The sequence below is a fragment of the Nerophis lumbriciformis genome, linkage group LG15 (genome assembly GCF_033978685.3).
Source record: "Nerophis lumbriciformis linkage group LG15, RoL_Nlum_v2.1, whole genome shotgun sequence".
Lineage (NCBI taxonomy): Eukaryota > Metazoa > Chordata > Actinopteri > Syngnathiformes > Syngnathidae > Nerophis > Nerophis lumbriciformis.
The window spans coordinates 28,302,501-28,317,889 of NC_084562.2; the positions used below are offsets into that span (position 1 = coordinate 28,302,501).

General features: G+C 45.4%; 1 protein-coding gene across 3 annotated transcripts in view; it reads right to left on the reverse strand.

The window, feature by feature from the left end:
* Positions 1-15,389, reverse strand: part of LOC133615827 (BTB/POZ domain-containing protein 1-like) — a 15,953-nt gene extending 564 nt beyond the window's left edge. Inside the window, exons 1-8 of one of the 3 annotated variants that reach the window (XM_072914820.1) lie at positions 15,123-15,389; positions 14,780-15,089; positions 9,844-10,000; positions 6,909-7,014; positions 6,650-6,847; positions 4,678-4,849; positions 4,527-4,614; positions 1-48 (exon numbers count right to left, since the gene is read on the reverse strand). The exon at positions 1-48 is cut by the window's left edge and continues 99 nt beyond it. In XM_072914820.1, coding sequence (XP_072770921.1) covers positions 1-48; positions 4,527-4,614; positions 4,678-4,849; positions 6,650-6,847; positions 6,909-7,014; positions 9,844-10,000; positions 14,780-15,089; positions 15,123-15,249 — 1,206 coding nt within the window. In that variant the 5' untranslated portion in view covers positions 15,250-15,389. Of the gene's footprint in view, positions 49-4,526; positions 4,615-4,677; positions 4,850-6,649; positions 6,848-6,908; positions 7,015-9,843; positions 10,001-14,779 lie in introns of all 3 variants that reach the window. The other 2 variants (XM_061974647.2, XM_061974648.2) reach the window with 2 other exon arrangements.

A 15,389-nucleotide genomic window follows, 5' to 3' on the forward strand; every position in this document is an offset into this window, starting at 1 on the left:
TGCTGTGTCATTCTGGCCCAGAGTCAGGTGTTTGTCACTCTCCAGGATCTGCAGGCATTAGCACTTCTCAACATGGGCCCCGGGAGACATGACTAGGATTGACCTAGAGTTGTAGGGTACACCGGTGCTAGTACAGTATCGCAGTACTAATCAATCAAGGGTACACCGGTGCTAGTATAGTATCGCAGTACTAATCAATCAAGGGTACACCGGTGCTAGTACAGTATCGCAGTACTAATCAATCAAGGGTACATCGGTGCTAGTATAGTATCGCAGTACTAATCAATCAAGGGTACACCGGTGCTAGTATAGTATCGCAGTACTAATCAATCAAAAACTGTACTATACTCTGTTTGAAAAGTACCGCTTCCCCGTTATTACTTTTTAACGGGCATGACGGCGCATCGTCATGTCGTGACATTGCTGGTTTTACCAGCAGAGGAGCGTGTTCACACACACAGAGTACTTACAAGCAGACACAGTGTGTAGACAGAAAAGGACGCATTTTGGTGTAAAAAGTAAAGATAAAGGTGATGTTATAACACTCAGGAAGAGGTGCTTTAAGACATGGCTAGCTCGCTAGCGGCTAACATCCATCCGCAGTGTTTTAGCTACTTCCAAATCACTAATCCTGGCCTCCATGGCGACAAATAAAGTACGTTTCTTACAAGTATCCAGTGTTGGGACTAACGCGTTACTGTAACGCCGTTAGTTTCAGCGGTAACTAGTAATCTAACGCGTTATTTTTAATATTCAGTAACTCAGTTACCGTTACTACATGATGCGTTACTGCGTTATTTTACGTTATTTTTTATGTTGTATCGGCTAGAAACAGAAGATCTGAGTGCGTTCTATTCGAGAGCTGTGGGTCTTTACAGCTGAGGGCGAATGACGAGGCCGGCGGTTTGTTGCAACTTTGTGACTTTATTGGACGCAGCCATCCACCAAGGTAGAGCACCTGCACACACTCACTGTCGCCGCTCCCTCACTTCTCTCGCCCACTCACTCACTGACGTCACTCACCTCACATGCTGTCATGTCTTAAAGGGCCACACACACACATACGCTACTCTCATAACAACTAACAAGACATCATGGTGAAGCCAGAAGTCGAGTTTTTTAACATGGAGACATTCTCAATACTTTTCTTTTGTCGAGCACAAAGAAAATAACATTTTAGTTAAATGTAAGTTGTGTCTTGGATCAAAGATCCTATCTACTTAAAGTTCAAGTTAAAGTGCCATTATGTTGCAGCTATTTAAAATAGTTTTGTCAATTTGTTCTGGCCTGAAATAAATTGGCCCTTTGAAACATATCTTTGTCTTTGTGTGTTGTATGTAGAGCACATTGCTTTCAGAGTTCAGTGATGCAAATGCATGTCAAGTTGATCAACAGATTGTATTATTCTCCAGTGCATAACAGTACTGAAATGAAGGCTAAAAGGGCATTAATGGGAGCCTTAAAAAAAAGGGGAAAAAAGAAGTAACTAAATAGTTACTTTTCACAGTAACGCATTACTTTTTGGTGTAAGTAACTGAGTTAGTAACTGAGTTACTTTTGAAATAAAGTAACTAGTAACTGTAACTAGTTACTGGTTTTCAGTAACTAACCCAACACTGCAAGTACGTTATCACTGGAGGACGAGGAATAGCTAAAGATGCTGTAGGAAGTTACAATAGCTCACCGCTAACAAAAGCTAGCACCCCTGAATGTAACCAAATGCCATGGGTGGATCTACACCTGACATCCACTGTAATGATTCAAGTAGAAGAGCGAAGCTAGTCGATACTACTATGATTACATCGATTTTTTTTTAATATCGTCACAAAATCTTTTTTTAAATATGTATTACCGTATTTTCCGCACTATAAGGCGCACCTAAAAACCACAAATTTTCTCAAAAGCTGACAGTGCGCCTTATAACCCGGTGCGCTTTATATATGGATAAATATTAAGATTCATTTTCATAAAGTTTCGGTCTCATAACTACGGTAAACAGCCGCCATCTTTTTTCCCGGTAGAACAGGAAGCGCTTCTTCTTCTACGCAAGCAACCGCCAAGGTAAGCACCCGCCCCCATAGAACAGGAAGCGCTTCTTCTTCTACTGTAAGCAACCACCCGCCCGCGTAGAAGAAGAAAAAGCGCGCGGATATTACGTACGTTTCATTTCCTTTGTGTGTTTACATCTGTAAAGACCACAAAATGGCTCCTACTAAACGACAGGGATCCGGTTCATGAAAAGACGCAATCTCTCCATCCGCACACGGATTACTATTTCACAGCAACTGATATTCCTGTGAACCGCACTGTGGATACAACGGGAGCACGTACGGTGAATATTCGCACCACAGGGAATGAGAAGTCATCCTTCACTGTGGTTCTAGCTTGCCATGCTAATGGCCAGAAACTTCCACCCATGGTGATATTCAAAAGGAAGACCTTGCCAAAAGAGACCTTTCCAGCCGGCGTCATCATAAAAGCTAACTCCAAGGGATGGATGAAGAAAAGATGAGCGAGTGGTTAAGGTAAGTTTAAGTTTACGCGAAGAGGCCGGGTGGCTTTTTTCACGCAACTTCGTCCATGTTGATATACGACTCCATGCGCGCCCACATCACGCTGGTTTTAATATATTATTAAAGTTTGACTGACCTATTTGACTGTTTTTTTGACATTCCTTTAGCGCAGTTAGATGCGGCTTACAACACGGGGCGTCTTATAGGTGGACAAAGTTTTGAAATATGCCGTTCATTGAAGGCGCGGCTTATAACCCAGGGCGCCTTATGGTGCGGAAAATACGGTATGTTTATAAAGTCAGTAAATACGTCCCTGGACACATGAATACTTTGAATATGACCAATGTATGATCCTGTAACTACTTGGTATCGGATCCATACCTAAATGTGTGGTATCATCCAAAACTAATGTCAAGTATCAAAGAAGAGAAGAATAAGATATGATTATTACATTTGAACAGAAGTGTAGATAGAACATGTTAAAACAGAAAATAAGCAGATATTAACAGTAAATGAAGAAGTAGATTAATAATCCATTTTTAGGGCCCGCATGGCCCATTGCATAAGGACTCCCACAGGGAGTCCTTATGCAATGGGACATAAGGACCTATTGAATTTGTAAGGTTTTATTATTCTTTATTATTATTATACCGACCGCCTCTTTGAGCTGTAATTTTACCCACTTAACATGCTTCAAAACTCACCATATTTGACCCACACATCAGGACCTGCGAAAATTGCCTTTTAATAAAAAAAACGAACCCCAAAACTCAAAATTGCGCTCTAGCGCCCCCTAGGAAAAAAAAAACTAGACTGCCTTTAACTCCCACTAGGAAGGTCGGAGAGACATGAAACAAAAACCTCTATGTAGGTCTGACTCAGATCTAGATTTCATAATAGTACATGCTCGGGCTAAAATCCACAGGAAGTTGGCAATTCCCCCTTCAAGACAAAAAAGTACTAAAAACAGTCACTTTTGCCTCTTTGAGCTGTAATTTGACCCCCTTAACATGCTTCAAAACTCACCAAACTGAACGCACACATCAGGACTGGCAAACATTGCGATCTAAAAAAAAAAAAACCTAACCCCAAATCTCAAAATTGCGCTCTACTGCAATTTTTTAATAAAACGCAAAAAAAACTGCTCCTCGGAAGAAAAAAATGACAAAACTGCCTGTAACTCCTACTGGGAAGGTCGGAGAGACATGAAAGAAAAACCTCTATGTAGGTCTCACTTAGACCTACATTTCATAAATTGACAACCCCCAACAATCAACAGGAAGTTTGCTATTCCCCCTTCAAAACAAATTTTTTGTAAAAACCGGTCACCTTCCTTCAAAAACGATCTCCTCTGAGCGCGTTTGTCGTTTCGCCTTCAAACTAACACAGGAGAGAGATTGAACCTTTGTGATTACAATGACAGAAGCTCTTTTTTTCTAACTGCTCCGGTTTTGATTTTATGACCCTTCAAAGACCCGCTGCGCTGCTGTTTTTTTAAGATGGCTGCTTAAAAGCAGGAAGCACCAACGTGCCCACACAATGCAGACAAGGTAGGTACACTAGACAAAAGTCTTGGGACACTTCAGACTAAAAGTAGACAAAAGTATTGGGACACTTATGACTATCACTGGACAAAAGTATTGGGACAGTTAGGACTAGCACCTGCCAAATACGCGGGCCCGACCAATGCTGCTTGCAGCTTTAATTACAGTTTGTCCTTTATAAAATAATAGGTGTATACAGTAAATGACACAATATGTTACTGCATACGTCAGCAGACTAATTAGGAGTCTTTGTTTGTTTACTTACTATTAAAAGACTATTTTATTTAAGGACTAAATGACAATAATAAACATTTGTTTCATGTACACTAACATTTTTTGTTACAGTAAAGACAATAATGACATTTTTTGTGCTCCCCTTTATTTAGGCAAGTATTGAAATACATTGGTATGGAGACAAGCCTATATTAGACATTGTTACTGAGCTGCAAAGGACAACTTGATGAGTTACCTGGATGTTGACCTGATAGTCGGTGTGCCCATGGATGGAACCATACAGACCAAACCCCACTATAGATATCCGTCTGCTGACGTTGAATCTACAAAAAGACAGAGCAAATATTTCCCGCCGTCCCAGTTAGAGTATGAATGGATGCCCTCACCTGATTCTGTCGCTGGTACCACTGTAGCCCCAGCGACTCTCCACCTGCTGGAAGCGCTTGATGCTGCATTCCTCTCCTCGCAGGCAGCAGCGGGGTCTGTCGCTGCAGCTGCCACGCGCTTTGGGGTTCACTGCCACGGGGAACAAGACTTTGACTTCCAGACTGGACAGGCCTGGTCCACAAGACAGAATATCTTTCTGCCTTTTTTAAAAGCAGCACAACTTCATTCATGTAACCAACAATATCACATTAGTGCTCCAAAACTACTGACATCTTTCAAACCCCCCTTTATTTCAATGATCTCATTAAATAAATAAATAGTGTATGTTTTGGTTTTTCAAATGTTCTTTTCATAAAGGGGTATTGAAAAACAAGAAACTGTTTTTTTTTTTCATTTTGTTTTAGAATACAAAAAAAGACTATTGAAAGAAAAAGCTTTTTTCTTTGTTGGTTTTGAAAAGGAAAAAGAAGATCATCCATCCATCCATCCATCCATCTTCTTCCGCTTATCCGAGGTCGGGTCGCGGGGGCAGCAGCCTAAGCAGGGAAGCCCAGACTTCCCTCTCCCCAGCCACTTCGTCCAGCTCCTCCCGGGGGATCCCGAGGCGTTCCCAGGCCAGCCGGGAGACATAGTCTTCCCAACGTGTCCTGGGTCTTCCCCGTGGCCTCCTATCGGTCGGACGTGCCCTAAACACCTCCCGAGGGAGGCGATCGGGTGGCATTCTGACCAGATGCCCGAACCACCTCATCTGGCTCCTCTCGATGTGGAGGAGCAGCGGCTTTACTTTGAGCTCCCCCCGGATGACAGAGCTTCTCACCCTATCTCTAAGGGAGAGCCCTGCCACCCGGCGGAGGAAACTCATTTCGGCCGCTTGTACCCGTGATCTTGTCCTTTCGGTCATAACCCAAAGCTCATGACCATAGGTGAGGATGGGAACGTAGATCGACCGGTAAATCGAGAGCTTTGCCTTCCGGCTCAGCTCCTTCTTCACCACAACGGATCGATACAGCGTCCGCATTACTGAAGACGCCGCACCGATCCGCCTGTCGATCTCACGATCCACTCTTCCCTCACTCGTGAACAAGACTCCGAGGTACTTGAACTCCTCCACTTGGGGCAAGATCTCCTCCCCAACCCGGAGATGGCACTCCACCCTTTTCCGGACGAGAACCATGGACTCGGACTTGGAGGTGCTGATTCTCATCCCAGTCGCTTCACACTCGGCTGCGAACCGATCCAGCGAGAGCTGAAGATCCTGGCCAGATGAAGCCATCAGGACCACATCATCTGCAAAAAGCAGAGACCTAATCCTGCAGCCACCAAACCAGATCCCCTCAACGCCTTGACTGCGCCTAGAAATTCTGTCCATAAAAGTTATGAACAGAATGGGTGACAAAGGGCAGCCTTGGCGGAGTCCAACCCTCACTGGAAACGTGTCCGACTTACTGCCGGCAATGCGGACCAAGCTCTGACACTGATCATACAGGGAGCGGACCGCCAAAATCAGACAGTCCGATACCCCATACTCCCTGAGCACTCCCCCACAGGACTTCCCGAGGGACACGGTCGAATGCCTTCTCCAAGTCCACAAAACACATGTAGACTGGTTGGGCAAACTCCCATGCACCCTCAAGGACCCTGCCGAGAGTATAGAGCTGGTCCACAGTTCCACGACCAGGACGAAAACCACACTGTTCCTCCTGAATCCGAGGTTGGACTATCCGGTGTAGCCTCCTCTCCAGTACACCTGAATAGACCTTACAGGGAAGGCTGAGGAGTGTGATCCCACCATAGTTAGAACACACCCTCCAGTTCCCCTTCTTAAAGAGAGGAACCACCACCCCGATGTCCACGTGATGCTGCAGAGTCTTGTGAACCAAGGATTGGGAATGACAAGCAAAATTCCAAAACGCAGTTTCCCTTTAAATAGGTAATAAAGATAATGTAATTGACACTGGTAGTTCAACGTACCTGCAGGGATCTTCTCAACACTCATGAGCGGGAAGCGGATGAGTGGGAGAGCTTTTCCTAGTACCTTCTGTTTATTGTCGGGGGTGGGAGGAAGCTGTTGTCTGCAACACTCAGCCTCAGCCCAACGGACCACCGCCCCGAAGAGGCGGTTCTCCCTGATGCTGAGCGAGTCTCTCTCCAGCACCGCACACAGAGTGTCTGCAACACACTCACGCCGTTACAACCTTGCATGGAAACCACAAGTCTTACGTTGACTGACCAAGGTCTATGTCGGTGAAGGCGTCCGCGTTTACCGCCTCCGCAGTACTTTTGTCTATGGTGTCGAAACACAGACTGGAGATCTGGGGCTCGTCATACAACCTGGCCTGGAAACACAAGAGCATTGCTTCACAATGATATATCATTCACTTTTGGAGCACCCGCTCTATTTCTCAATGTCAACTACAAACCCGAAAAGCAGTGAAGTTGTGTAAATGGTAAATAAAAAGAGAATACAACAAATCCTTTTCAACTTATATTCAATTGAATAGACTGCAAAGACAAGATATTTCATGTTGACACTGAGAAACTTTCTTCTTTTTTGCAAATAATCATGAAGTTAGAATTGCATGGCAGCAACACATTGCAAAAAACGGCATTTTTACCAGTGTGTCACATGGCCTTTCCTTTGAACAACACTCAGTAAAGGAAGCCAAAAGTGCAGGATTTTAAGGCCCAAAAAGATGGTGTGACTCTGGTTACGCGTGGAAATGCTGCGGGCTTCATGATAAAACCCGGGCTTATTTATAAGTCAAAAAATCTAACAGCCCTAAAAAACAGGTGTTGACCTTTGGTTTCATTCTTTAACACAGTAGTGTGCTCTACTTATTACACACTAAATTCACATTTGTTTAAATCCACCAAGGTTTGAACTTTGAGTGTTTCAACCGGAGAAAATGTTAATGCCGGTCTGAGAAAACTTTATAAAGTGTGTGGTTAGGGCTTTTACAGACTTAAAACATGTATAAGAAACGATGTAAATCTAGCCAACGATAGCGCTTTTAATACTATCTTCATATTCTGACAGTGCATGTTGATGACACATGCTAACTGTGTCTAGCAGCTAACATCCCTCCAAAGTGTGTGTTAAATGCATAATGTGAAACAAATTATTTTACAGTCACCAGGAAGAGCTAAATATGCTACATTACACACAATAGGAGAATATGCTAACCGCTAAGCAAGAGTTCTTGAACGTAAACGGAAGAGGGCGGCTCAATACAAATATGGACAGTAACCGTACCAAGTATAGTGTCAGTATATGGTCAATACTAGTGATTTGATTGATATCTTTTTATTATACACAGCCATATTGTGTTTTTGTCTGACTATAGTTGTCATCAAAAATGTTATCATTTAATATTGTAGAATATCAGTATCAGCGTTGGTATGACCGATAACGCCTCTCCAACTACTTGGTATTGGATACATTCCTCACACAAACTAATGTAAAGTATCAAAGAACAGGAGTGTAAATAGAACATAAAGTAAGCAGATATTAACAGTAGTTAAAAAGCTCCTCGGTGGCAAGGCCCCGGGGGTAGATGAGATCCGCCCGGAGTTCCTTAAGGCTCTGGATGCTGTGGGGCTGTCTTGGTTGACAAGACTCTGCAGCATCGCGTGGACATCGGGGGCGGTACTACTGGATTGGCAGACCGGGGTGGTGGTTCCTCTCTTTAAGAAGGGGAACCGGAGGGTGTGTTCTAACTATCGTGGGATCACACTCCTCAGCCTTCCCGGTAAGGTCTATTCAGGTGTACTGGAGAGGAGGCTACGCCGGATAGTTGAACCTCGGATTCAGGAGGAACAGTGTGGTTTTCGTCCTGGTCGTGGAACTGTGGACCAGCTCTATACTCTCGGCAGGGTCCTTGAGGGTGCATGGGAGTTTGCCCAACCAGTCTACATGTGTTTTGTGGACTTGGAGAAGGCATTCGACCGTGTCCCTCGGGAAGTCCTGTGGGGAGTGCTCAGAGAGTACGGGGTATCGGACTGTCTGATTGTGGCAGTCCGCTCCCTGTATGATCAGTGCCAGAGCTTGGTCCGCATTGCCGGTAGTAAGTCGGACACGTTTCCAGTGAGGGTTGGACTCCGCCAAGGCTGCCCTTTGTCACCGATTCTGTTCATAACTTTTATGGACAGAATTTCTAGGCGCAGTCCTGGCGTTGAGGGGATCTTGTTTGGTGGCTGCAGGATTAGGTCTCTGCTTTTTGCAGATGATGTGGTCCTGATGGCTTCATCTGGCCAGGATCTTCAGCTCTCACTGGATCGGTTCGCAGCTGAGTGTGAAGCGACTGGGATGAGAATCAGCACCTCCAAGTCAGAGTCCATGGTTCTCGCCCGGAAAAGGGTGGAGTGCCATCTCCGGGTTGGGGAGGAGATCTTGCCCCAAGTGGAGGAGTTCAAGTACCTCGGAGTCTTGTTCACGAGTGAGGGAAGAGTGGATCGTGAGATCGACAGGCGGATCGGTGCGGCGTCTTCAGTAATGCGGACGCTGTATCGATCCGTTGTGGTGAAGAAGGAGCTGAGCCGGAAGGCAAAGCTCTCAATTTACCGGTCGATCTACGTTCCCATCCTCACCTATGGTCATGAGCTTTGGGTTATGACCGAAAGGACAAGATCACGGGTACAAGCGGCCCAAATGAGTTTCCTCCGCCGGGTGGCGGGGCTCTCCCTTAGAGATAGGGTGAGAAGCTCTGTCATCCGGGAGGAGCTCAAAGTAAAGCCGCTGCTCCTCCACATGGAGAGGAGCCAGATGAGGTGGTTCGGGCATCTGGTCAGGATGCCACCCGAACGCCTCCCTAGGGAGGTGTTTAGGGCACGTCCGACCGGTAGGAGGCCGCGGGGAAGACCCAGGACACGTTGGGAAGACTATGTCTCCCGGCTGGCCTGGGAACGCCTCGGGGTTCCACAGGAAGAGCTGGACGAAGTGGCTGGGGAGAGGGAAGTCTGGGCTTCCCTGCTTAGGCTGCTGCCCCCGCGACCCGACCTCGGATAAGCGGAAGAAGATGGATGGATGGATGGATATTAACAGTCAATGAACGAGTGGATGAAGAATAGTTTGGATCCAATAATAGAAGTGATGTCATATGTTAGCAGCATGTACATTGTAATGCTTCTATTAACATATCATGTTAGACCATCCCTACCACACCCACCTGTGTGAGGAGCAGGAATGCGTTGTCTGCTCTCAGGTGTTTGCTGACAAAGTCCACACAGTGGCTGGCCAGCGCTGGCACGGCGTACTTCTTGGCCATGTTAAGAGTGGACATGACCGTCTCTGCACAGGTGTGGACGTCATCCGAGTACAGAAACCTGTGTGGAGGAAGAGGAGATGAAGGCTTTGAACAACACAAGACAGCTCAGCCTGCTTCTAGCTAAAGGACAGGTGTGTGTGTGTGTGTGTGTAACAGGTGTGTGCGTGTGTGACATAGGTGCATGTGTGTGACATAGGTGCATGTGTGTGACACAGGTGCATGTGTGTGACACAGGTGCATGTGTGTGACACAGGTGCATGTGTGTGACAGGTGCATCTGTGTGACAGGTGCATCTGTGTGACAGGTGCATCTGTGTGACACAGGTGCATGTGTGTGACACAGGTGCATGTGTGTGACACAGGTGCATGTGTGTGACACAGGTGCTTGTGTGTGACAGGTGCATCTGTGTGACAGGTGCATGTGTGTGACACAGGTGCATGTGTGTGACACAGGTGCATGTGTGTGACACAGGTGCATGTGTGTGACACAGGTGCATGTGTGTGACAGGTGCATGTGTGTGACACAGGTGCATGTGTGTGACACAGGTGCATGTGTGTGACAGGTGCATGTGTGTGACAGGTGCATGTGTGTGACACAGATGCATGTGTGTGATACAGGTGCATGCGTGTGACACAGGTGCATGTGTGTGACAGGTGAATGTGTGTGACAGGTGAATGTGTGTGACAGGTGAATGTGTGTGACAGGTGCATGTGTGTGACAGGTGCATGTGTGTGATGGGAGGACCGGTGCATGTGTGTGTTGGGCGGACAGGTGCATATGTGTGTTGGGAGGACAGGTGCATGTGTGTGACAGGTGCATGTGTGTGTTGGGAGGACAGGTGCATGTGTGTGTTGGGAGAACAGGTGCATGTGTGTGATGGGAGGACAGGTGCATGTGTGTGATGAGAGGACAGGTGCATGCGTGTGTTGGGAGGACAGGTGCATGTGTGTGTTGGGAGGACAGGTGCATGTGTGTGTTGGGAGGACAGGTGCATGTGTGTGACAGGTGCATGTGTGTGTTGGGAGGACAGGTGCATGTGTAAGATGGGTGCTCAAACGTGGAGTGAATGGATTACCAAGTGGACTAAACACACAGGTGTGTGACAGTGAATGGATTACCAAGTGGACTAAACACACAGGTGTGTGACAGTGAATGGATTACCAAGTGGACTAAACACACAGGTGTGTGACAGTGAATGGATTACCAAGTGGACTAAACACACAGGTGTGTGACAGTGAATGGATTACCAAGTGGACTAAACACACAGGTGTGTGACAGTGAATGGATTACCAAGTGGACTAAACACACAGGTGTGTGACAGTGAATGGATTACAAAGTGGACTAAACACACAGGTGTGTGACAGTGAATGGATTACCAAGTGGACTAAACACACAGGTGTGTGACAGTGAATGGATTACAAAGTGGACTAAACACACAGGTGTGTGACAGTGAATGGATTACAAAGTGGACTAAACACACAGGTGAGCTAGGACTCTTCTTACAAAACTTCCTTCTTATCTCCACAGGCCATTAAAAGCATTCCCACCTGGACCCAGAGGGACTTTAACACCCTTCTGAGGAGTGATGGACAACATGTGACCTCACAATACCTGCCTCAGTACATACATTACTAAGTAAGTACTTACCCAAGTACCTACCTAAATACCAACCTAAGTAAGTACCCACCTTACCTAAGTACACATGTACCTACCTAGGTAAGTACCCGCCTAAGTACCCATGTACCTACCTAAGTAAGTACCTATTTAAGTACTCATGTACCTACCTAAGTAAGTACCCATGTACCTATCTAAGTAAGTGCCTATTTAAGTACCCATGTACCTACCTAAGTGCCTATGTACCTATCTAAGTACATACCTATTTAAGTACCCATGTACCTATCTAAGTACATACCTATTTAAGTACCCATGTACTTACTTAAGTAAGTGCCTATTTAAGTACCCATGTACCTACATAAGTACACATTTAAGCACCCATGTACCTACCTAAGTACCTATTTAAGTACCCATGCACCTAACCAAGTAAGTGCCAATTTAAGTACCTATGTACCTACCTAAGTACCCATGTACCTTCCTAAGTAAGTGCCTATTTAAGTACCCATGTACCTTCCTAAGTAAGTACTTATTTAAGTACCCATGTACCTACCTAAGTACGTACCTATTTAAGTACTCATGTACCTACCTAAGTAAGTATCTATTTCAGTACCCATGTACCTTCCTAAGTACGTACCTATTTAAGTACCCATGTACTTACCTAAGTAAGTGCCTATTTAAGTACCCATGTACCTAGCTAAGTACATACCTATTTAAGTACCCATGTACTTACTTAAGTAAGTGCCTATTTAAGTACCCATGTACCTACATAAGTACACATTTAAGCACCCATGTACCTACCTAAGTACCTATTTAAGTACCCATGCACCTAACCAACCAAGTGCCAATTTAAGTACCTATGTACCTACCTAAGTACCCATGTACCTTCCTAAGTAAGTGCCTATTTAAGTACCCATGTACCTTCCTAAGTAAGTACTTATTTAAGTACCCATGTACCTACCTAAGTACGTACCTATTAAAGGACTCATGTACCTACCTAAGTAAGTACCTATTTAAGTACCCATGTACTTACTTAAGTGCCTATTTAAGTACCCATGTACCTACATAAGTACACATTTAAGTACCCATGTACCTACCTAAGTACCTATTTAAGTACCCATGCACCTAACCAAGTAAGTGCCAATTTAAGTACCTATGTACCTACCTAAGTACCCATGTACCTTCCTAAGTAAGTGCCTATTTAAGTACCCATGTACCTTCCTAAGTAAGTACTTATTGAAGTACCCATGTACCTACCTAAGTACGTACCTATTTAAGTACTCATGTACCTACCTAAGTAAGTACCTATTTAAGTACCCATGTACTTACTTAAGTAAGTGCCTATTTAAGTACCCATGTACCTACATAAGTACACATTTAAGTACCCATGTACCTATTTAAGTACCCATGCACCTAACCAAGTGCCAATTTAAGTACCTATGTACCTACCTAAGTACCCATGTACCTTCCTAAGTAAGTGCCTATTTAAGTACCCATGTACCTTCCAAAGTAAGTACTTATTTAAGTACCCATGTACCTACCTAAGTACGTACCTATTTAAGTACTCATGTACCTACCTAAGTAAGTACCTATTTAAGTACCCATGTACTTACTTAAGTAAGTGCCTATTTAAGTACCCATGTACCTACATAAGTACACATTTAAGCACCCATGTACCTACCTAAGTACCTATTTAAGTACCCATGCACCTAACCAAGTAAGTGCCAATTTAAGTACCTATGTACCTACCTAAGTACCCATGTACCTTCCTAAGTAGTGAAGTGAAGTGAAGTGAATTATATTTATATAGCGCTTTTTCTCTAATGACTCAAAGCGCTTTACATAGTGAAACCCAATATCTAAGTTACATTTAAACCAGTGTGGGTGGCACTGGGAGCAGGTGGGTAAAGTGTCTTGCCCAAGGACACAACGGCAGTGACTAGGATGGCAGAAGCGGGGATCGAACCTGCAACCCTCAAGTTGCTGGCACGGCCACTCTACCAACCGAGCTATACCGCCCCGAGTAAGTAAGTGCCTATTTAAGTACCCATGTACCTTCCTAAGTAAGTACGTATTTAAGTACCCATGTACCTACCTAAGTACGTACCTATTTAAGTACTCATGTACCTACCTAAGTAAGTACCTATTTCAGTACCCATGTACCTTCCTAAGTACGTACCTATTTAAGTACCCATGTACCTACCTAAGTAAGTACCTATTTCAGTACCCGTGTACCTACCTAAGTACGTACCTATTTAAGTACCCATGTACTTACCTAAGTAAGTGCCTATTTAAGTACCCATGTACTTACATAAGCACACATTTAAGTACCCATGTACCAACTAAGTACCTATTTAAGTACCCATGTACCTACCTAAGTACCTATTTAAGTACCCATGTACCTACCTAAGTAAGTACCCATGTACCTACCTAAGTAAGGACCCATGTACCTACCTAAGTAAGTACTCATGAACCTACCTAAGTAAGTACCCATGTACCTACCTAAGTAAGTACCCATGTACCTACCTAAGTAAGTACCCATGTACCTACCTAAGTAAGTACCCATGTACCTACCTAAGTAAGTACCCATGTACCTACCTAAGTAAGTACCCATCTACCTACCTAAGTAAGTACCCATGTACCTACCTAAGTAAGGACACATTTACCTACCTAAGTAAGTACCCATCTACCTACCTAAGTAAGTACCCATGTACCTACCTAAGTAAGGACACATGTACCTACCTAAGTAAGGACACATGTACCTACCTAAGTAAGTACCCATGTACCTACCTAAGTAAGTACCCATGTACCTACCTAAGTAAGTACCCATGTACCTACCTAAGTAAGTACTCATGAACCTACCTAAGTACCCATGTACCTACCTAAGTAAGTACCCATGTACCTACCTAAGTAAGTACCCATGTACCTACCTAAGTAAGTACCCATCTACCTACCTAAGTGAGTACCCATCTACCTACCTAAGTACCCATGTACCTACCTAAGTAAGGACACATGTACCTACCTAAGTAAGTACTCATGTACCTACCCAAGTAAGTACCCATGTACCTACCTAAGTAAGTACACATCTACCTACTTAAGTAAGTACCCATGTACCTACCTAAGTAAGTACCCATCTACCTACTTAAGTAAGTACCCATGTACCTACCTAAGTAAGTACCCATCTACCTACCTAAGTAAGTACCCATGTACCTACCTAAGTACATACCTGAGCAAAGAGAGGAAGGCTGCCGGTTCCGCGTCGGGCACCTCTATCTCGGTGGAGGTTGTGGCCATGGCCCCGTTGAACATGGCATCAAAGACGGCACTGCCAGCGGCCAACACGAACTTATGGGCCGGTATCCTCTGGGCCTGCCTGCCCTTGCCCACCACGAAGCTGACGTCACTCAGCAGTTGGTTGTTGAAAAGGTAAGCAAAGCGCTCCTTCAGCGAGCTCTTGGTGGCCTGCCAGTTGTACACTGGCTCCTGGGGACCAGGCGGGACAGGCGGACCAGGAGGACCAAGCTCCCGGGGACCAGGCGGGACAGGCGGGCCAAGCTCCCGGGGACCAGGCGGGACAGGCGGGCCAGGAGGGGAGTTTGGCACGCTGGAGAGCGCCACTGCTGCTCCACTCGGGGCCGAGTTGGACGGCGGCTCTTGGGCGTCATGGTTGGACGCCAAGCCGCCGCCGGTCGCCATAATTGTGCAGTCGTCCCGCCTTCTCCTGTCCTGTGCACCCTGGTTGTTTGTGTTTGTTTACGTGGTCGCCATTGCTGCTACATGGCCACACACCTGCTAGCTCACACAGGCTAGCTGCTGCCGCTGCGTCGCGCCACCAA